Raw genomic sequence first — 24,386 nt, forward strand, 5'->3', positions numbered from 1 at the left:
TGGACAGCAGTCTATTCCAGTGCTTCTCGCCGTGTTAAACCGCAGCAGAGAATTTCCCAACGCGCGAGTGCTGGAACCAGCTCCAGTCCACATGCACGCGATGTGCCGTGGCACAAAAGCCAGGCTTATCGGAGATGGGAAAATGGCTGGAGCCTGGGGGACTCCCAGACCCAAAGATGAAGCCAGCAGATTCAAACTCGCTCTGGATGCTGTGTCACCTCCATCACCTGGAGGTGACAGTGGCAGTCAGACAAGCCGAGATGAAGAGGCTCAACTGAAAGCTGAAGTATCATGCCGCAAAGGCAGCTAAGGGGCAGAAGAGCCAACAGCGACATTTCCCACATGCGGGGAGGTGCATATGTTTCCATTTATTTGCATCCTATTGACTATGCAGAATTCTTAATAAGGCAAGCAGAAGAAGCCGAAGCTGACAGCAAAATACAAGCCAGGAAAATAGGAATCAACTGGTGAAGAAACACGTCAAAACATGGAGGGCTTGAACTGAGTCTATGATCCTTAGCATAATAATAGCAACCCACTTCCTTAAGAAGAACAGCATGGACCTACACAGCCATCCAAATGTTCTGATTCATGTAGAAAATGCATACAAACAAGTTTTCTCCATGATGGTAGCTTTAGAGTAGGATTATTTATCAAGGCAATTGATCCAACTACTTGGTTCTATTTGCTTATGTGGTCAGAGACAGCATAATGGAATGCCGTTCCTAAAACTTTCGTGTTTTTCTAACCAACAGTAAGAGATGAGATTCACAACTGGAAATACACTCTGTCCAGCGAGTTGATGGACTTGCTACTAGTATCAGAAGTACGCACATCGATGGAGCTAGTTCAGGTGGTGGTAACAAGCACTGGCTCTGCAGTTAAACTTTTAAAGTCCGGAAACTACCTCTGAAACTGGCTATTAGGTTGTTAAATAGGAAGTGTCCAATTTCTAATCAAAAGTGTAGTTCATTATACCTCAAACAAGAAGCAGTAGGATTAATCAAAGGATGTGCCTACAGTATCAACACAGCTTCTCCATCGAAACAGCAGCTTGCTTATGCCAGCATGGAAGAAACCTGGAGAGCGAGTGGTGATGAAATCGCAAAAGGTGTTTTCCATAGCTTGTTGAGAATGGAATATTTTTCCTTGCAAGAAGTGGTCCAAAGACTGGAAGAAGCAGTGGTCAGCTGGTACAAGGTCTGGTGAATACAGCAGATGACAGAGTGTTTGTAAGTCCCATCTCTGTAGTTTGAGAAGCATTGTTTATGCAACACGTGGTCAAGTATTGTCTTGCAAGAGCATTGGCCTGTCTCAATTGACAACTCTCAGCTGCTTAATCACAAGCATCTTCATCATTTGTCCAATCGGTTGCAGTAGATTTCCACTGTCATCGACTGATCAGGTTTCATGAAGCTACAGTGGATAATACCAGTGCCGGACCACCAAACACATACCATTAGCTTTTTATGATGAATATTCGGATTTGGACTGTGTGTCAGCACTTCGTCTTTATTCAACTATTGTGCCAAATGCTTGTGATTGTCAAAAAGACTCAATATTTCATCACATGTAAGAATACGGTGTAGAAATGGTTCACCTTTATGTGTGTCAGCAAAGAAAGGCAAGCTTCAGGACAATTTCTCTTCTGATGCTTTTTTACTTCATGTAGAACCCATCTCCCCAGCTTCTTTACCTCGCTGATTTGTTTCAAATGGTCCAATATTGTTGGAATAGTAGCGTCAAACCTTGCTGCTAATTCACGTGGAGGTTGAGATGGATTCGCTTCCACTACAGCTTTCAGCTCATGATTACCCACCTTGGTCTCAGGTTGCCCATGTGACTCATTTTCAAGATTAAAATCACCAGAACTGAACTCCTCAAGCCATCGACACACTGTGCGTTCATTAGCCACGTCCTTCCCAAACACTTCGTTGACATATCGAGCTCTCTGTGCCACACTGGTTCCACGACGGAATTCATATTCGAAAATAACACAAATTTTTCACTTATCCATGGTTTTACAAAACCTGCTCTAAAAAAATTTTTTGAAAGATAATCACAAGCCAAAATGTGCATTTGAAAGACTGAGGATGCACCTTCACAATAAAAATAAAACAAGAAGTGTCAAAGTGAAATGTTAGCGATATCAACTGTCAAACTTAGTACTTAAGGAGATCGGACGTTTCATGCTTAATAACCCTATAGCTATGGGGACTGGGGTAAGCTACTACTTCACCTCTTTGAGCCTCACTTCCTGCATCTGTTAAATGGAAATAATAACGGCACCTACCTCACAGAGTTGTTATGAGAACTAAATTAACTAATAAATAGAAAAAATTTAGCACAATGTGCTAGGCACACTCCAGGCACTCAATAAATGCCAATTATTGTAGAAGTGGTAATACCATTAGTTGTTATTCATGAACATCTTTACTTCCTCCCTGAGACTGCTGAGAGAGGTGCAACAGTCCCGTATCTTCCAATTCTTTGCAACTGGTATCTTTTGGATTTGGAGACACAAGAGTTGGGTCAATGTCTTTGTGCAATCTTGGGTGTATTATGTGACGTCTATGAACTTTATCTGTCAAATGGGAATAATTTCATGCAACTCATAGAATTGTTATGAGGAGTAAATATTTTATATATAAATCTAAAATACTCTCTATATTATCATAACTATTAATTATATCTAATTAAGGGAGATAAACCAGGAAAAATGATGGTCCCATTATGCTACAGATTCTCCCAACAGTCCAAAGCTTCATGACCTAAGTACTTGGAAAAAGCAATAAGAAAAAAGCATTAACCAACTTCCCAAGAGAACCAGAGATGGAGAGTGGGAGTTTTTCATGTACCCTAAATCTGCAGGCATTTATAAGTCAAGGCCTTCTCATTCTTCCCTTATTTTCAATGCTTCCTGCTGGGAAGGAAGGTCCTGAGATGAAAACCATTTGGAACTAAAAGGCACAACTTTAAGAGCCAGAGCCATACCATGACAAGTGTGATGGGCTTTCCGTTAGGCGGCTGTGGATCAACAGAGACACCTAGCGTTCCACCTTGGAGCTGGCCAGGGACCCAGCCTTCTTGACCAGGCCTTTGGCTCCAGGTCAGCTGCCCACTCTAGTTCTCCTCCCACCATCCCCCCTTCTCCAACATTTTTAAGTCATGACCCCTTTCCCACCAGTCCTCCTCCCCCACCCACATCCCACATGGAAGCAAACATCTCCTCCAGCTTCCCCAGGGCAGGTATGAGATTGGTCCTATAACGTTCAAAAAGCATTCTCTTCTGGAGAATTAAGTAATAGATGGGAGGGAGGGATAAGGATCCCTTTGACGGCCACCACGTCACGGGGGTCTCTTGGCCTTCAGACACTCAACTTCCCTTCTGCAGGAGGAGTATTGCTTAATGGGTAGGAGCACAGCCTTTGAAGTTACAGAGACACAAAACTGAGTCTGCCATGCTGACATTTATTTTTTTTCATTTCCTCATGAATGCTAAAGTTTTTCCTACCTCAGGGACTTTGCACAGTCTGTTCCCTTCGCCTGGAATGATTTTCTCTGGCTCTTTTCACGTCTGATTCTTCATCCTTCAGCATTCAGTAGAAATGTCACACTGCAGAGAGGCATTCTTCGTCTATCACACATAGAGATGTTCCCTTCCCATCCTTGATGTTTTCTATTTCAGTGCCCCACATCTGTCCTTCACAGGAGTCGTAATATAGTGTAATTATTTTATTTTATTTGATCCCTTACTCGTGTTTTGTCTAAATTCCCTATTAGACTGCAACCCCAGGGGCCATACACTGTCGTTTTCACTGGTGTATCCCCTGCAGGGCTTAGCCCTGAACACTAGATAAATTAATTCTTCAGATAAATGGATTAATGTCATTGTGATGGTTGTCCGCTAGCAACATGACCTTGAAAAGGGCACTTCACTTTCCTGAGCCTCAATTTTCTCATATGCCTAAGGAGGATAATACTCACCTCATAGCTAGTTGGAGCACTGGACGTAGCATGCATTGTTACTCTACTGCATCAATCCTAAAATGCACATCTTTAGCACTTAAACTTTTTCTTAAAATAAAGATCATCTTATAATTGCTGGCGTCTTTATTAAGTAAAATACGGTAACATCTCATTCTTATACAAAACCTAAGTTCTTCTTACATTAAAAAAAAAAGTCCTTTGGAAAGACATGGTTATGTGGCTCTATGTGTGCATTTACGGTTTAAGGAGCAAGATAACATCAGTACTTATGCATTCTACTCCACAATTTCACCAACCACTTTCTCCCTCTCCCTTCTTGCCCAAAGATTGCCCCTTCCCTGCTCTATTAGTTAATGAGACTGCCTTTCTAAATTTCTTTTAAAAAATCTACTTTTCCTTTAAAATCCTCAGGGAGTTAGAATAATGAAACATACTTAATTAAGCTATGCAGAGCAATTCTGCTGTCTGGGCGGTATTTTTTGTTCCACTTTCCTTGGTTATTTTGAGAATTATATTATTATATAAGAACTAACACAGATCACTCACTATGTGCCAGGCACTGAGCTCAATGTTTTACATGCTTTATTTAATTCTCACAAACTCCCCCACCGTGAGTGGGGACAAGTATTATTTCCATTTTACTGATGACAAAAAATGAGGTTCAGACATATTTAGTTACTTGCTCAAGGTTCAAGCAAGGAACCAATAAGTGGCAGAAAAATCTGGAATCTGGTCCTAAAGCCTGTGTTTGTACAGTAACCCACACACACACACCTTACTTACGGGATTTCTAAGACTCCCCTGTGGATATCTGAAACCTTGTATAGTACTAAATCATACACACACGCACACAAAACACAACACACACATATATACAATGGTTTTTCCTACATACACATAGCTATGCTAAAGTTTACTTTATAAATTAATATAATATGGTAAAGTTTAATTTATAAATTAGGCACCATAGGAGATGAACAATAATATCTAATAACAAAATAGAACAATTATAATATACTGTGATGAAAGTTATGCAAATGTGATCTCTCTCTCGCTCTCAAAATATTTTATCATATGTAATATTTTTGGACCATGGTTGACCTTGGGTAATGGAAACCACAGAAAATGAAACCACGGCTAAGCGGGGGTACTACTATATAGGCTTGAATCCTCCCAAAGCTACAAATATACACCAACCACAAATTATGTCCATCAAGGAGTTTTCTGTCTGGAATACAAGGCCAACATGTATAGTGTAAAACAACCTTTCTGAAATTCTTACTTATAACATGACTTTGTTGTTCACATTCAGCTTTGCTAAATGCAACCATGTACCTTAAAGGGCATAATACATCAACTAATTAGCATAATGCTACAGATCAGCTGCCAAACATGCATATCCATCGAAGTTCTTTTGGTTGCAATGAACAGAAGCTAACTTGAACCAACTTGAACCACTAGGTGAGTTTGGTGGTTAATATCTGAAAAGATCCACGGTCGGGTGGACTTCAGGTGCAGTCTGATCATGGCTCTGGCTCATTCTCCATGCCACACTTCTCTTAGTTCTACCCCACGTGTGAATCGCCTTTAACCTCAGCCGGGTTTCTTTCACGGTAGAAAAATGGCAGCCAAAATTCCAGGCTTCACGTCGACACACTTGACGTGTATCAAATAGCCCCGAATTTCTCTCTGTCAGACCCACTTAGATCATACGTCCATTCCTAAACCAATCACTGCAGTGAAACTGGATGAGACGGTTCTGATTGGCTGTGCCAAATAGGACCCACCCACCAAGGCCTGCAAGATGGGGAGGGGAAGCATAGAATCTAGGAAAGCAATTGCATTGTACCCCACACCAAGCAGAGCTCATTTCTGACGGAAGATGAAATAGCACACAGAAAACAAAAAGTAAATCAGGCTCCAGATACAACACGTGCCAACTCAGAGGTCACTGCAGCAGTATAGCTCACTTCCCCATGGAAACTCCCCGTAATACTCAAAACCCAAAACCCTCACCATGGCCTCCAAGGCCCTGCCGAGCTTGGCCCAACTCTCCAATGCATGCCCCGCCTGGCCGGTCTGCTTCTGCCACTCTGACTGCCACATGTTCCTCAAACCGTCTAGGCAATGCCCCAGTTTCAGGCCTTTGCACTTGCTGGTCCCCCCCTCCCCCACACATCTCTCTCTCCCCACGTTGTCACATTACTCTCTTATTTACTTCGTTCACATAAATCTGCCAAAATTTCACCTTCCCAACCATTCTAGCTAAAATAACCCTCCTTCATTCTCTATCCCGTTACCCTGCCCATATCAATACCAACTTGACATTGTGTGTATTCACTTATTTTTGCTCTCCCCACTGGAACGGGAGGTTTAGGTAAAGGCGCCGTTGTCTGTTTCATACGTCACTGTGTGTGTCTCATACTGACTGTAAGTCCTCGCCCGTGGTAAGTGCTCAATAGAACACAAGGAAAGGTAAACGAATGAAAACAAATGAACTCATGAATAAATGAACAAGTGAATGAATGAATTCCAGGCAATCAGCAGATGCACGTGGGTGACAGATGTCTAGGGGACTGTTTTTATTCTATTTGTTTTGTTCTGTTTTGCTTTCACCTAGTCGGCTAAAGACAAACACCTTCTCCCAGTCCTGCGTTCAGAGCTCTGAGTCTATTTAAGAAATGCTCCGCTTTGAAAGAAGAAGATTTATTAAACTCAAGATAAAGTTTAAACTCAAGTAAAGAGTTCAGAAGCATGATGGATCCCTCCTCTCCCCCCAACTCCCCACCATCTCCTAAACTGAATGGAAAATATTTACCAGTGGTTCGACTTCCCTGCATATGTGTGAACAGAATACTTTAAAAACCAAGGCAGACAACCCCATTATGAACTGGCTTGCACCCAGTATCAAAATTAAATATTGGTTTCTTTCTTCCTTTCTACCTTCTATTTCCTTCCTTCTGCCTAGTCAGAATCACTAAGATTCCTTCGCTGACATTTTTGACTAATTCTTTGTAGAGTTACTATTCATGGGCCCTCCTAGGGGTGCACAGAGTCTCGGGGGACTCATGTAGAATGAATTTAAAGGGAGTTGATGACTGTGCAATTGAGCTCTTGACGATTCTCATCAAAATCCTCCCTGGAAAGACCGGCTTCTTCCCTTTGTTCTCTGCCTGCCTTATCGTCAATAATGCCGAACATAGATCCCTGTGATAATGACAACAACAACAACAATAATAATAATAATTGATATCGATGGCGAGAATATTAACATTTTCAGAAAGGTTTTGTAGTGTATAAAATGTCATCAATCGCACTTTTATGATAAATTAGCTTTAAAGACAAGCACTTGAGTCCTGCCCCCAGGGTGGGAGCATCTTTGCATGGGCCCCATGGCACTGGAAGACACCCTAGGGCCTCATAAAAACACACCTGGAGTCTTTTCTTTCCTCTGAGCAGCCAGAGAATCAGAGGATCAGGTGCTAAAGTCAGACAGGTCACCTTGATCTTGATGAGCCTGAGCCTGAGCAAGTCATTTTCCTCTCTGAAATTTTTTTTATTCTTGTATGAAAATGGGAATAACAACATAACCTGTTTCACAGAGACGTTGTGAGAATAAAAATAAAATGGTGCATGTAAAAACCCTTAACATAGCACCCAGGTCAGAACAAGTGCCGCGTTAGCATAATTGTCACTACGCACTTATTCATCACATATTTATTAAGCGTCTACACCATCGCAGGTACTGGCGTGCAAAGATAAAACGGGCACGGGCCCTGGAGTTCTCTATCATCGCATTGTTGCTATTCATCACGGGACAAAGAGGGAAAGAGGGCAGGATGCCGTAGAAGCAACACACCTAGGTCTGGGAGAAAGAAAAATGAGGCTTTCATCACGTCTCTGCCATTAGCCAGACAGTGAAAAATTAACCCTGTCTCTTTGGGGCCTCAATTTCCTTGCCTGTAATACAGCGCAGAGAATTAATTTACAATTTTGATTTTGTAAAACCAGTTGAAAATAATCTCTTGCAACTAATCAACTAACATATTTTTTATCAATTTGAGCCAAATTTCATGAATTCCTTGTTAAAAATATGAATAGGAGCAGAGTCGCTGTCATTACTCACTTGCATTCTAATGTTTTCTTGAATGGGAAGGAACGGGATAGAGCTAACACTTACGCCCTAGGGACTGAGATGATATTGCACAAGCACCTAAGAGCCTCCTTATGGACAAGGAAAAAGAAATAATTTAAAATTATTGGCCTACGTGATCTCCAGCATCCTACCCTGTCCTGACATCTCACTATTCAATTTGGGAATATTGTAGCCAACACGATCCATCAATCCACGGAGGAGAAATCTTAGAACCAGAAAAGTTAAGAATCTTAACACAGATGACAGCCATAGACAGGCACAAGCACGGATTGAAACCCCATGTTCTAACTCCTCATTTGGGTAATATTTCCACCATCACACAAAAACTCTGATGAGCTCAGGGAATATGGCTTGCCTGCGAATTACACCCACACCCATCTGGACCCAGTTTTCCATTATTTTTGTCAGGAAACACATTCTCCATGCCCTCATACCTCCAAACCTCTGTGTGGACATCAATTCCTGACCTTCCTGAGCAAGAACTAACTAAGCAAAGGGCCAAATGCCCAATAACTTGGTTAACAGAACACGTAACTTATGCCTGAGTGCAGAACAGTTTCCCGAAGAGGCCTGGGTTTCTGCCAAGGGATAACTTGGATAAAGGGTCTTTTTCATGGAATGAATTCTGAAAATTTAATGAATGCTGTTCATTTGACAAATTTCATGGTATTGCAAGAAAAGCTGAGTACCCGTCCCACCTCCCACCAGAGAAGAAAGATTTTCTTCCAGCTTTTAAAGCACATATACAAATTAATGCATCTGATAGATGGGAACTCTCCTTGGATAATTCAATAAGTTCTTGCCTTTGGGCAAGCTACGCTAGGCATAATAACCAACTCAAATTCTCACCTGTAAGTTGAACAAAGAACAAGGTTTGGGACCTAAAGCTGCAGAAAATGACCACTAAGTCCCAGAAAATTATGTCCCAGGTACCCCAGCTGGGACTTTGAAAGCCATCTTTATTTTTTTGTTGTTGTCTTGCTTTGAGAAAATATGGGTAAAATATTAAAGGCGCCTCTCCAATCTTGAGAAGTTTCTGGTCATAGAAAATCATATAAATCAGCAGGGCTTTATATGATCTCACCAGCAGCTTTAGGCAGGAATGTTTGAGCAGTAACACTGCAAGCATATAGGGTAAGATAGGCTCAGGTTGTCCACACATCCAGTTGTCTTAACTCAGGTATAAAGATCCCTGGACGGGAAATATTGAAACCTCCTGCTGTCACTCTTCTAATATCTACTGGTCTTCATCATCGAGTTCTTGTTTTGATAATGATTAGAAATAACATCTTCAATCATCAGGGAAATGCAAATCAAAACCATAATGAAATATCACCTAATTCCAATGAGAATGGCTTTTATCAAAAAGTCCCCAAACAAACAATTTTGGCATGGATGAGGAGCGATAGGAACACTCACACATTGCTGGTGGGATTGCAAACTATTACAACCTCTGTGGAAAGTAATTTGGAGATACCTCAAAGAACTAAAACTACCATTTGATCCAGCAATCCCACTACTGGGCATATACCGGAAGGATAAAAAGGCATTCTATGATAAAGACATCTGCATGTGAATGTTTATAGCAGCACAATTCACGATTGCAAAGATGAGGAAACAACCCAAGTGCCCATCAATACATGAGTGGATTAATAAAATGTGGTATATGTATACCATGGAGTTCTACTTAGCCACAAAAAACAATGGTGAACTAGCACCTCTTGTATTATCCTGGGTGGAGCTGGAGCCCTTCCTTCTAAGTGAAGTATCATGAGAATGGAAAAACAAGCACCACATGTACTCACCATCAAATCAACAAATCACTAATCAATCAACACATATGTGCACATATGGTAGTAACATTCATCGGGTGTCGGGCAGGTGGGAAGGGGGAGGAGAGGGTGGGTATTTTCACCCCAAATGGGTGCAGTGTGCACTCTCTGGGGGATGGGCACACTTGTAGCTCTGACTTGGGTAGAGCAAAGGCAATATATGTAACATAAAATTTGTACCCCCATAATATTCTGAAATAAAAAAATTATGGAGAATTGAAAAAAATAAACTGATGAATGAAAGAAAAGGAAAGAAGATGATTATGATAAAAGTAAAAATTAAATCCAGGACACCTTGCGATAAAATAAAATGTTTAAAGAAACCCTGGAGGTAGTATGAATGGGTGGGGGTCCAGGTGTGGACCAAGGTGTCCTGGGCAAATCTCCGTCTAAAGGCGAAAGTTACTTCAAACTTCGAGTTGACCATCACCAGGCAGGGGTGTGGGATTATTGTCACCACATCTTCATATTTTTCACAATAAGCTAAAAACATAATTTTTGTGAAATCTTATAATTTGTAAACATTGGGACTTTCTTGACTTTTGGAAGCAGTAAAAATACACTGTGAGTTACATACACACATACAATGCAGGTCAATTTGTAGGCTTTGAAAGTAGTATGGTGGGTTTGGAACCAAACAAAACTAGATTGGAATTCTGGCTCCATTTCATATCAGCTGTGTGGCTTTTGTCAAGTTTTATAACTTCTCTGGTCCTCAGTTCCCTCCTCTGCAGTATGAGTTATTATGGTGTATAATTGCTTGCTGGTTGTCTACCCAGCATTCACTTCTGTCTCCCTCATTCTTAACAGAACTCAAATTTCCTTGAGACTCTCTGCCTCCCATAAGTCCATGGGCCTTGGGTGATGTTTGCCCCACTTCTAGCTCCAGTGACTGGCTCGGGAGTCTAGCATGAAGCCAGTTCGTACATGGCATTTCCAAAATCACTGTTACCGGCCCCAAGACGGGCACATGACCTGATTTGGCCATGAAGAAGTCATTCCAGGTGTTGATGAAAGCAAACTTGAGGGAATGGGGAAGCCAGTTAGAGAAAAAAAAGATCACACTCCTCAAAGAGTGGAGTCACATGGTCATAAGGAAAATCAATTGAACCTTGATCACCCTGCATCCGAAATCCAAACTACTTCTCGAATTTCTGTTATGTGAAATAATTCAAGGACATAGCTTTGAATTAAGTTGATTGTTACCTGCAGTAAAAACATCCTAACTCACACCTAAGGATTAAAGGTAATGTATTCAAACTGACTGGCACGCAGGAAACAGTCAATACATTAGATTATTTCCATATTTCCAATACATCACATCTGAGAATATATATACTTACATACTATGACCTATGAAACCTGAAGTTTCCCCCCCAACCGCTCACACGTAATGATGCATTAATTAAATTAAAATATTTAAACTTCCTTTATTAAGAGTGATGGAAATGGAAAGGGAATGAGCACAGGTCCCAGGAGAGCTATCCTCTATCCGGTGAACACTGAGCGGTATGTGTGGATTCATTGTGTTTGGCCAGGACTTCACCAGATGAAGCAAATCCTCAGGAAACCGGCTGTGGGATTTGGACAACAGCACACCAGACATCGGCAGATCTGCCAGTTCATTCACCAAACTTCGAGGCCCGTGTGAAAACATGGCTGGCCTCCCACGCCCACGCAGAACGCAGCTAGCACCACCAAGCCGGACAGCGACACCTCCGTCTCTGGGATCCGCGCCAGGCTCTGTGGCACCAGGAACCTGGCCGGGGGCTCGGTCGCACCTGCAGGCAGGCGGCATCCACACGGAAGCAAGAGAAGGGCAGGGCAGGGAAGCAAGGAGACAAAGGCAGAGAACAGGTAGAGAGGCCTGTTCTGGCTCCCTAGCTCCCACCCGGGAGAGATGACAAGGAGGGCTTCCGTCCTGCATAGAAGGAGGTGGGCAGGAAGATACTCTTTCGGGAAAGCAACCCCACGACAGCTTGTACATAAACCAGCCCTGGGCACCTGCCTCTTCACGCTCTGCCACATGCCTCTCCCTTTTCGTAGAAAGGACTTTTAACTTTGTCGTTTTGTATGACATCAGATGTTTCCCAAATCGTGTCCAGAATGCAACAAAGCCAGAGGTTTTCCCCCTGCCTAAACTATCAGCTCCTCATCGGTCCAGACCCAAAGCCTGGCTCCTCGTCAGTGCTGGACTCGAGCCCAGCCTCGTGCTAGTTTCCTACGACCCAAAGGATCCACGGCTGGGATGATTTGCCTGGCAGTTCATCATGCAGTCAATTTTACTATCTCGATGTATTGATTAAATAAACCTGCTGATATGATTAACTTTAGTAGGTTGCACTGGCTAAACCCAGATAGATTAGCCATGGCCATGGGTTATACATCTTTGGAAGGTTTATGGAACCTATCACAATGTCTAGCAGGGAGCACACACTGTTCTGATGCCCACCAGGCTTGAAACAAAATATTGGGAACAGAGATTCTCCATGTGAGGAAAGGCTAGATTTCCTAGCCTAACTCTTTCTCTTCAATATCATCCTTCCCCTTGAGAGATTATTTACCCAATTACGGTTAAACTTCCTTGTGGTTTGAGCCCAGCCCCTTCTGAGTCTTCCTCTCCTCTCGGTGATCTTACCAAATCTTGGGGGCTTTCACTGCCACCAATAAGCTCAAACTCTGTGTATTGTGTTTCTGGTCTGAGCTCGCACTGTCCTTTCCAACTGCCTGCTTGACGGTCCCACTTAGAGACCCTAAAAGGATGTCCCATTTAACACGTCTGAAATTAGGTGTTGCCCCTGCCCCCCTCCCCCTCGACTCTTCTTCCCCGGTTTCTTCTGTTTAGTAAAAAGCTCTACCATCTACTCAGCTGTACAAGTGAAAAATTATCATTGATTATATCTCTTGTACCACCTCATATTCATCGAGGAGGTCTTGTTCATTTTATACCCAAACTGTGTGTTAAGCCAGCCCACTTCTCTGAAGCCATAGCCATTGCTGTAATCCAGGTCACCGCCTTCTCTCTGCCAGAATGATGCCATGGTCTCCCGGCTGCTCCTGCCCTCACACACTGAGACCTCCCACCGCAATATACAGAGCAATAAAGATGGTGCTTTCATTTGCTTTATCTTTTCACAGAGGAGAGTTATAGCAACTAATGAGTATATATCACCAAATGGCCAGGCTTCAGAATGAAAACTTCTCCAGTATTCAGCCCTGGAAGAAACAGATCAGTGCATCTTTTTGCTAGGCATGCTGGCTCCAAAACCCGAAGACGTACATCTGGCTTCAGGCAAATTTGAAGCGCAATTATCGGTGCTTTCTGCGTGACCTCAAAACAACCCAAGCCACCTTTCCCTCAAGGTAAAGGCACGGCCAGCTCCTGCCCCTTCCAAGTTGCCAGCGTCAGGTTTCCGCCATTTGTCCAGCTATTCACCGGGTGCCAATTGGAAATGATTGACTTGCATTGCAGGGTTGGCATACGGTTCTTTTGACTCCCGGCCAACAAAGGGAGGGCCGTGTTCCAGGAGAGATGCCACAAACAGAGAGGACGCTGAAGAGAGGCTGTTAACTTTGTGCCCAGCCTGAGCACCCAGCGAGCTCAGCCCGCCTTGCACGGCTCCGTCAGAACACGTGAGGGGGAATTAACATCTGCAGAGTGCCGACTATGTCCTGGATGCTGGGCTAAGTATATTACGTGCATCTAATTGTCCTCATCGTTCCCCCACAGTTGGAGTTTTCTCTGTTTACCATCAAGGAAATGGAGGCTCAAAGAAGTTACGCAACTTGCCCAGAATAACCCAGATAATAAGAGGGTTTGAACACAGCACCGTTTAAATCCACAGCGCACAAAGTCACACAGGCTTGGGGGACGTGCTTTGTGTTCCCGGGCTGGCACGTGCCCCTGTATTCTCTCGCTACACGTCTCTTACTGATTTACTCCGAGGCTCAGCCTTTCCCCCTTCCTGAGTCCAGAGTCCCGGTCAGATGTACCGCACGGGCTCGCAGGGTAGCTCGGTCTCCGGGGCGCCTGTTGTTACTGCCAGAAATGTTTGTGCAGCATATGGTGATCCCACAGATAAATATTTGCAAAGAGTTATCACATTCACCCAGGGAAGTTTTAACTCCGGTCAAGCTCAGAGAATTAACTGAGCAGGCTCTTTTATAGGCATGAAAAAAAAAAAAAAAAAAAAGAACCCAGCAGTGATAACTCTGATTATCAAATAAAAATATGCCAATGAAGTTTAGTACAATCTCTTAATGGGTCATTAAGCCAGGAACTTCTCTGGTGGTTATTTGAGAAGATTGAAAGAAGTATCAATGTAACTTGGACACGAGTTAAACTGTTTCCTCTTTTATCCATCTTCCTTCCAAATTCCCTTTCTGCCCAGGTAATAATTTATAATGTTGTTGCTTCTTAAAGCAGAAGCCTGACTTCATAAATAAAAGAAGTTAATGGAAAACACTTAAAATGGTCAAGCCATGTATTATCAATTAAGGCCAAATAACTTCCCTTTAATACTAATTCATAACTCTACCAGGAAAGATGTTTTTTGCCCATTCACTTGTGCTATGGATGTAGGTGAGCACTTCGATTTGACTTCCATGCAGTAACTTCTCCATGTCCTACTGCCTTAACTTAAATGGGAGACACAGAACATGCAGTGGTAATTCAGTAGTTGAAAAATAAAATTACAATACACTTCCATTTCTCACTTCTCTACCTTGTGTATAGCATACAGTATAAAAAGCATAGTTATAATAATGATGATCATAACAATAATAAGGTAATGATAACGAGTTGACAGTTATTTGTGAAATGCCTACTACATATGCCAGGCACCATGCTAGGTCTTTTACATATATCCTTTCATTTAATTCTGCTACAATAGGAAGGAATGGCTGGCTAGCCAGCCATGGCTCACACCTGTAATCCTAGCACTCTGGGAGGCCGAGGCAGGAGGGTTGCTTGAGGTCAGGAGTTCGAGACCAGCCTGAGCAAGAGCGAGACCCCATCATTACTAAAATTAGAAAGAAATTAGCAACTAAAAATGGGGGGGAAAAGTCAGCCTGGCATGATGGCACATGCCCATTGTCCCACCTACTTGGGAGGCTGAGGCAGGAGGATCACTTGAGCCCAGGAGTTTGAGGTTGCTGTGAGCTAGGCTGATGCCATGGCACTCTAGACCGAGCAACAGAGCCAGACTCTGTCTCAAAAAAGAAAAAAAGAAAAAAAAGAAGAAGAAGGGATGGCTATCTTGCTCTCACACACACACTTTAGAAAAAAATCCTGGGTTCAGAGTGGCTGGTAACTTACACGTGGTAAGTATGTGGGAAATGCACAGTCAAGTCTGTCATACTACCCAGCCCATGAACCTCTCTCCATGCCACACTGCTATATTCCCCCCCAAGGTAATATTTTGGCAAGAGGTTTAGGTCTGGAAAACATCCACCTTCTCTCTTCTTCAACTTCCTCTTCAGTTAGTATAAAACGTGCTCCCTCTAAGGCAGAAGAGGAAACATCCACCCACACATGCACACAAACAAGCACGTGTGCGTGCACAAACACATGTGCACGCGCATGGACACATAGATGCATGCACATGTACACACACAAACACGTATCACTCACAGCACAAACTTAATGTTCTGCATCTCACAAAACCACAGTTCTAAAATGTGTTAGGAGCTTCATCTGGGTCTACATGCTCGAACCAAGAGCCGACATGGGCTTTAACAGTTGGAGCTGTAAGCACCAGAAGAAAGAATAAAAGCTACCAAAAAGAAGCTTGGGAAATATTCATAGACCACTGAGTCATCCAGATTTAGCTCCTCGTCTCTGGTGCTGCGCTTCACCATGAGGACATTTCCCTTCCTCTTATACCTCCAACTGGGAAGCTGGGCCTCTACCGTGGAATATTCCACGGGTCTCCAGACCTCAAACAACAGACGGATGACAACCCCGCCCCACCCAGTATTTACAGGGTGGCCTTTCTGCATCTCACCACCTACGGATAATTAGCACCTAGCATGTATAAGGCACTAGACACATTTTTTGAATGAATGCATGCTAATATCACAGGCTTTGGCATGCAGATACGCTTGTTTCACTCACGATTTTACATCTATAAGTTTCATCAATAGTAGTAACCATTTATAGACTGCTTTTCCATGTGCCAGGCAGTGGTATAAAAGGCAAATGTTTTTCTTATCTCTGTATTACACCTGAGGGAGCAGACTTGGAGGAGTTAAGTGACTCACCCAAAGTGTCAGGTCTAGGGAAGTGCAGGTTGGGGATTCGAACCCAGGCAGCCTGGCACCAGCGCCCATGCTTTTAGCCTCGATAACATACTGTCTCCTGGGGCACCCCAGCCACTAATGAACTGGACAGACCAGCCTGGGCTCTGCACCAGCAAAACAGGTAGTGGTTTACCGTCGCGATTCTGGGAGTTACCAGTGACATGCTCTGTGCTTGGTGAAGGAACAGATGTTTAATAACTTTGCAGTAGCGAGGAGGAGGTTATATAACATGGCTGAGCTATTTTTGAACTTTGGAAAATGCTGACTGCTCCTTTCAAAGTGTCTTCTGTAAAATCAGGAATATTAAACATAAAAAAAAATTCCTCCTTTCCCTTACTTTTTTCCCCCTGAAATCCCATGGGCAGAAACAGGTCAATGGCAAGGTCATGGACATGCCCTCCCTCCCAAAGCAGCCCCTTGTGCCACACCAGCCTCATGAGCAATAAGTCATGCTCACAATGTCCTAACTGCACAAGCTCTTCGTATGAGATTATGAGCAAAGTCCCTGAGGATGACCAAACGACATGTCCAGCTGGCTCCAAGATGTTGCTCTCAACCAGTCAAAGCTGGACCCCAGATCCCCTCAGCAACTCATCATGAAACCACCAGGAATGAGTTCATCGGAACCTCTGCTGAAGCTATTTGCACCCTCCACACTACATTGGGGAAAGAATGAGAGCTATTTGTTTACCAGATGCTTTGCAAAGAAAGACTTTTTACCCAGCTGAAAATGTAATATTTTTAAGCTTAAAGTGAGGCACCTCTAACTAAGGTTCCGTTGAAGAAGCTGATGGGTTCAACTAAGGCTACAGACAGATATATCTGTTCTCCATCTTCAGCTATCCAAACTGAAGATTCCTTACTATCAACAACCTAAGTGTCCATCAAAAGGGGAATAACTTTTAGAGAAAAAAAAAAAAAAAAAGATGGAACCCTTATACACAACAGAATACCTAACAGCAATAAAGACAGCTATGCTGGAATTACATTGTCTTCATAGAGAGATCTTGAACACATAAGGCTGAAGTAAAGGAAAGTCTAGATAGTATTTGTGTGCATTAAGAAAAAGAACTATGTATCGGGAGTACAGTGGCATATACAACTATATGGAAAGTACAAAAATGCCTGCGTGGATTTGGGTGCAGACCAAATTCATCACCTTGTCCTTCCCTCTCCCAGAGAGAAGGGGAGAAAAGTGGGACCGGGAAGAGGAACAATCAGGACTTCCACATTATCATTACTTCTTTATTTCTTTTAAAAATGTTGAAACAGACATTAACCTTTGACATTTTAACCTTTGTTCTCTGTGGTGACTATGGGGTTGTGTATTTTATCATAGTCTGTATCTTTCTGTACTATTCTTTTTTTTTTCAGTATTAAAAAAAAGAATTCTTATTCCCTGAGTTTGTCTTTAGACAAATTTCCCCCATCTTCATCAGACTGCGAGGTCTTAAAGGAGAGAATCTTAATATCTTAATCCACCCAAGCATTCCGGGGGCTAGCACAGGGGCTGTTGGACGGATGGAGGGAATGATGGGTGGAGGATAGAAAAATACAGTGCCCTTAGGACTATTGGAGTTGGTGTTTTTATTTTTTTAACTGCCTTCTTTGGGCTTTCTCTGGCTGGGCAGCCTGGCAGCTTCCCCCCTTTCCTGGGGTGGGTGGAAGAGACGCTGGGGTGGTGGGGGGGGTGTGGCGAGGAGACACTGCTTGTGCCACCATCCGACCTCACACGCGGGTGAGCACTACCAGCCCTCCACGGACAGAGAGACGTTTCGTTAAACCCCAGGAAGTGGGTGACAATTTACCACACTGGATGCAGTGCTTCTCCGGGGCTGAAATATCATTTACCAAATTGCTGCATTTAAAGGCATGACTTCTGGGAATAGCACAACAGCATTTCACGGCAGCGGGACTTTTCTCATTATTTTTTTTTTAAGAATGGAATCCGGGTTGGTCACCGGAAAGGCATCTACACGTCTTGCCAATCATCCCTCTCGAATTCCTTTTCCTGTATGTATTGTATTTCAATTGCCCTAAAATTGAGTTATGTTCCCATCAAAATCATACATTTCTGGAAATTCCAGCTGCAGGGCACGTCTTTCTGTGGGGAGTCAGAACTCATCATCCCAGCGCTTGTCTTCGGGCTGGCAGCCATCCTGCCTTGGTGAGAGCCTCCCCTGCCTCCTCCTGATTTATCCGAGTTCCTTCCTGGTATTCGGACAATTATTTAAAATGCTGAAAAAGTGGCAGCGTAGAAACAGGATCACTAAAGAGGGGAAGGGAAATGTCGAAGGAGCAGGATTCCTTATTTCAAGAGGTTTTTTTTTTTTAGTTGTATGTTAATTGTAAAGAAGTATACTCTGTCCACTCCATCACACATGCTTGTACACACACACACACACACACACACACACAGCCCCAGTTCCAAGATAACCTCTGGACCATAGTAGAGTCAAATCCCTAAAACCTTCCAGAGACATTTTAGGGTGACATTTAGTATTCTGCTGGCAATAAACCAATATGATCTGCTGACTGCAATTTCTGATGGCCAAACACGTGACTAGTCACTCTGAACATTATTAAATAATTACCAGGTGGTAGGCGGGCACTGGGCCGAGTAGCACTTTGCGTGCACCGCCCCATTTAACACTCATGAAAACCCCTAGAACACTGGTCCTCAAAGCATGGACCCCACACCAGCAACATCAATATCACCCATGAACTGGTTAGAACTGCAAATCCTCGGGGCCCACCCCAGATCTACAACTACACTAGAAACTTTGAGCGTGGAGCCCAGCAATCTGTGCTTTAACAAGCCTTCCCAGAGATCCCGGTGCATGCAGAAGTTTGAGAACCATTGCCTAGAAAGGAGGTGCTATTACCATCACTTTGCAACGAACGCCTGGTGCCCAGAAAAGTAGTGTGATTGCCCAAGCCATATAGACAGTGGATGAGACAAGACTGGAACCCGGACAAACCTAACTCCAAAATCTAGTCCCTTCATCACAGTACTACCCCACTCATTATCAGAGGAATGAAGCATGGGTTGAATGAGTGAATATCAGGCAAAAAAAAAAAAAAACATGCAAAATGGGTGTAGGAGTGATAATTCTGAATCTCAACAGCTGAGCCATAATGACTCCCAGAAGGAGCAATGACACTTCTCAGAAACATAAAATTCAACTTAAACGTCCACCAAGATTGGGTAGTTAAATAAATTATGATACCTCCGTATGATGCAATAGAATGCAGCTCTGAGAGTGATGTTTGCCCGGGTTTCCAACGACCTACGAAAACACGTAGGATACAAGAAGGGAAGAAATCCAGATACAAAGTCAAACACAGACCAGGAGTAGCAGTGTGGGCAGTTCTCCCAAAGCGTAACGTGTGGGTAAGGATGTGGGAAATCGGGCGATTTCACAAACTGTTGGTGTGAAGGTAAATTGGGACTCTTACTTTGTAGGGCAGTTTGGCAAGAGATATTTAAATTTTAAAATACACATGGCTTATGACCCCAAATCTCACTTCTTAGCATCAACCCTAGCAAAACACTTGCACATGTGCATAAAGAGACAAGGAAAATGATTATCATTCCAGTTTAGCTGCTAATGGGGAAAAATCTGAAAAAAAAAACCCACCCTAAATTTCTATGATTATGCGGATAGAATCCATAAATCATGGCAAATCCATATTGAGCAACGTGATGTGGGCCCTGGAGTTAGACTTGTCCAAATCTTTGTGAGTTACAAAGAATGTAAATATACTTAAGATGTAGCTATAGAGAGATAGATGATAGATCCCAAGTGTTAAGTTTCCAGGAGATATTGTTCAGTTAAAAAGAAGAAAAGCAAGTTGCAGAAAACAGTTAAAGTACAATGCTACTTATCTTATGAACAGAGGAGGTGCAGAAAGGGGAGAACAAAATAAAAATCCCATAAGTACACACACAACATTCTGCATTGGCAGTGCGCATTTTTATCAAGGAGTATGTAAACCAACAGACAGCAACGACAGGACTCGGATCCCAGGCTGGGGGACAAACAAAGAGCCCTTTCTTACTGGTGCAAAGTGTGCCCGGGGACCTCCGGCTTCTCCGCCTGCCCGTAGCAGCTGGTCTTGGCCTCGGGGATGTAGGAGAACCTCTCCAACATGGAAGACGCCGCCGTGGTGAGAATGCCAATCCCGTCCCTCACCCTGGCCTCCAGGCTGTAGTCCCAGTCGTCGTAGGAGACTGAAATGAGTCCCGATGGAAACTCTTTGGGGATGAGCTCCGTGTTCCCAGAGACCAAGCTGGGGACGATCCAGAAGAAATCATACCCGGTGAGGCCGAGGGAGCGGGCCTCGCTCAGGATGAGGACGGCCTCGTCTTTGGAGCAGTAGAGCAGGATGACGGAAGAGTGGATCTTCTTCAGCTGGACTTGCGTCTTGGCGTCCTCAAAGGACGTGTCCAGGGTGATCACGTTCTGCATGTCCCAGCCCACGAAGCTGTTGTCCACTGTGGTCTTGACGAAGCTGATGAAGTCCCTGTAGCCGGGGAAGATGGTGGTCACCAGGGTGAAGACGTGCCAGTCGTAATCCTGCATGATCTTCAGCATGACCGTGGCTTGCTGCTGGATGGACGCTCCGAACTGGAAGAAGGTGGAGGTCGGATCCTGCCGACAGGTAAAAAGAAAGCAAAAGAGAGGGTGAGGCAGCAGGCAGTTTACGTACAGCTCTATGTCTCCATGGGTTTAAAGAGGCTCCATAGAAGTCAGGGGAAATAAATCACACACCTATCCCTTTGCAGACATTCCTGAGCGCCTACTTCGTGCCAGACTCTGGAACGGACACGAGAAATGCAGGGGTGGGAGAAGCCCCTGCACTCGAGAGCCCACAGCCAGATACAGGGAAGGACATCTGCTGTGGTCGCTTGCCCATCATCTATCCTTGTTTTCCTGTTGTTCATCCCACTCCTCCCTCCTTTGAGTCCATATGGTTCCAGAAGAACAAATTCTATCTGGCCCCAGCCACGGAGACAAAATAGCATCAGCAAAGACAGACAGAATTCTGGTGACATATCTGGGAGCCCCTGGAGCCTGCCGCACCTGACGCCGTTGACCCTGGACCTCTCGGTTGTGTGAGCCAACAGGTCCCCATCTCCACATCAGTCAACTTGAATAGGGTTTCTGTCCCATGAACCAGAGACTCTCATGGGATACGGAGGACAACGCATACTGTGTGACCATCTATCTGTTCAGTCAAAAGCTATTTGTCGACCCCTTACTAGGTGCCAACACCATTTTAATAATGATTCAGGAGACAGACACAGACATGGCCTCTGCCTTCGTGGATCTGATGGGAGCTGGAGGAAAAGCAACTCCCATGAACTGGGGACTGAGAGAGGCCTATGGGATGGTGAAGGAGTACCCAGGCGAGGAAGAGGAGAAACGAGTGGACATTACAATCAGAGGAGCTCTAGGGATTCATTTTGGCCATTTTGGAAACCGTAGAAGAACGGGTTATGGCTCACAAAGTAGGGAGGATAAAATGATGCGGAAAAGCTTGGCAGGAGCCCCACCTTGTAGGTCCTGAGCCACTGAATGTTGTCACACTGGAAAGTGACATGATAATTTACACTGGGTTCCAGGGCATAATTGGTCCTAACATCTCCACTAATCTATGATCATGAGAAAAGAATTTCATCAAGAAAAGGCAAGTGATGCATGTTGTCGTACAACCTGCAAACGGCCCCTCACACCCCCTGAACTCACCACATCCCCGCGACGATCCTACCAAGTTGGTCTCGTTAACGGGGAGAAATGAGGCTGAAAATGATCCCACAGCAAGTAAGCATCTGAACCCCAGTTCTGTACCGCCACATCCAGCCCCTTAGAGATTCAACCACAGCCTTCTTGGGATCATTGAAGTTCTGTGTAGAGCAGGTACTTAAACTGTGTTGTTGACTGGCTGGCATGGTGCAAAAATGCCAGCCAAACAGAAGGTAGGCCCCTGTGTTGCAGCAAAACAGGATTTGACAAATGCTGAGATATATATTTTTTTCCCTGGGAACTGAAAGAATTCTCAAAGGGTTCTTGTTATATTATAGCCATGTTTTTATTTTACATTCTGTATTTACCATGTGCATCTAACACAATCTCAATAGTACAGCTTATGGATATTCCGTTTTGCGTGTGTGTGTGTGTGTGTGTGTGTGTGTGTGTGTGTGTGTGTTAAGGGTTGATGATTCTATTCACGTCTTTCAGAACAATACTGTGTAGCTGTGCATGTCAACTGCTTCAACCAGTCTACATCATTTTTCCTGTGGGTGCTCACTGAAAGTTTTATCGGAATGGGCCAAGAGCTGCGGTTCTCTGAAATACTGCTCTTTTCTGAAATGCATGGGTGTAGGGGATAATTTAAGCGAACTGTGGCCTGAAGGCAGAGAGAAGAAACAGGAATTAATGCCTTCTGGGCCCCGTCCAACACTACAGTTCTATGAATTTTACTTAATTAAATCAATTAAAGTGGGTAACAAATTTAAAGACGTTGGGTAATTATCTTTTTCCCTATAGTAGCTTTTGGAGAAGTCCAATATTCTTGGATTGATGAATCATTTTAAATCACATCTCAACAAGACTGTGAGCTCCTCAAGGGCAGAAATTTTTGCTGTCCTCGTCTTTCTGTCCCCAGAACCTGGCAGAAGACTTGGCACGTGGCACACCCATAAGTGGATGATGAGGGAACGCATGAGCGAGTGGAGGTGTGAATGAAGCCCAGGAGGAGTGTCCTTGGTTTAAACAGGAAAGCTAGAGGGGGGAGAATTCAGTATTGTATTTTGTGTGGATCTTGAATAGCATGTCCAGAACAAAGCACGACTTCCAACATCATCACCTACACCTACTTACCCTAAAGAACCACTCCTGCATCCAACGCCCCAAAGATATTTTAGCATGTCCTTTATTGATAAGGAGGAGAATATGGAAGCCCTATAAACCTCAGCAGTTGTCCATCAAACCTCATTAAATACCAAAAAAGACAACAAACATAAAGAACCCACCAACCGAAGACAGCACAGAAGAAAAGTCTAAAGGCAGGTACATCTGTCAACGTCACACACTGGCAGGGGCCTCGTGGGATGGGACTGAAACATGCCAAACTTAATCGCAACAGAAATGTGATGACTCCCACAGAGAGAAACAATGCCTCTGAGGGAGCCAGTCGTCAGACTGCAAAAGGCAAGGGAGCACCATCTTTCTGCACTGCGTACATGCGGAAGAGAGACGGTTCTCAGCAGGACTCTCAGTGCGTAATTGGAACCAATAAAAAGGGTCTATGAGACGACCCGTATACACACACTCCTCCCTTGGGGTCATTGGTATTGGTGGAGAGAGGCAGAAGCCAAACATGCGAGATGACGATGGAGTTTGGGGTCCTCCAACACCCTTGGGCCGGGTGCTCTGAGCTAGACGTGACCAGCGTATCCATGAGAAGATTTGTGCACAAGCAGAGCCCTAAGCGAATGCAGTCTTCCCTGGTTGTCCACATGTAGAGGAGGGGAACTTCATGACGGGGAAAGCTAATCACAGGAACAGCAGTTCATCGGCCCGGAGCCAGCTCGGCACAGGCCATCTGTGAAAGGGCATGTGCAAAAAACCCTCGCTCCGTGCTGTCCCCCATTCCCTGTCCTGCAACACTTGAGCCCAAGCTGACTCTCCCCTGTCGCCCTCTACTCCGATCTAACAGCTGCTCCCCAGGAGACGAGTGCGACTTCTCGGGTTAGATCTCCCGGCTTCAATTCTCATCATGTGGCCTTGAGGAAGGGGAAAAAAAAAAAAAAAAACACTCAACCTTTCCAAGCCTCAGTTTTCTCATCTATAAAATGGGTGTGGCTAGGCTACTATAATTATTAGTTAACATGCCAGAAGTACTTACTCTACGAGAGTCGTGTTGCTCAGCACTCTCCAGATACCTTCCAGATAGTATCTCGTTCAATGCCACCCTCAACCACCTTACTAAGTGGGTACTAGCATTGCGCCCATCTTACAAATGAGAAAACAAAAACACACGCAGAGGTAGAGTGGCTTCTCTGGGGTCACACAGGCAGTAAATCAGGTTTGCTTGTCTTC

General features: G+C 44.0%; 1 protein-coding gene across 4 annotated transcripts in view; it reads right to left on the reverse strand.

Annotated features, from left to right (window-relative positions):
• The window catches only part of GRIN2A (glutamate ionotropic receptor NMDA type subunit 2A), a 399,804-nt gene that overhangs the window by 187,006 nt on the left and 188,412 nt on the right, over window positions 1–24,386 (reverse strand). For all 4 annotated transcript variants that reach the window (XM_012785171.2, XM_012785153.3, XM_012785158.3 and 1 more), the window contains exon 4: window positions 20,341–20,933. In XM_012785171.2, the coding sequence (XP_012640625.1) occupies window positions 20,341–20,933 (593 nt within the window). The remainder of the gene's footprint in view (window positions 1–20,340; window positions 20,934–24,386) is intronic.

Source organism: Microcebus murinus, chromosome 19, assembly GCF_040939455.1.
Source record: "Microcebus murinus isolate Inina chromosome 19, M.murinus_Inina_mat1.0, whole genome shotgun sequence".
NCBI classification, from domain to species: domain Eukaryota; kingdom Metazoa; phylum Chordata; class Mammalia; order Primates; family Cheirogaleidae; genus Microcebus; species Microcebus murinus.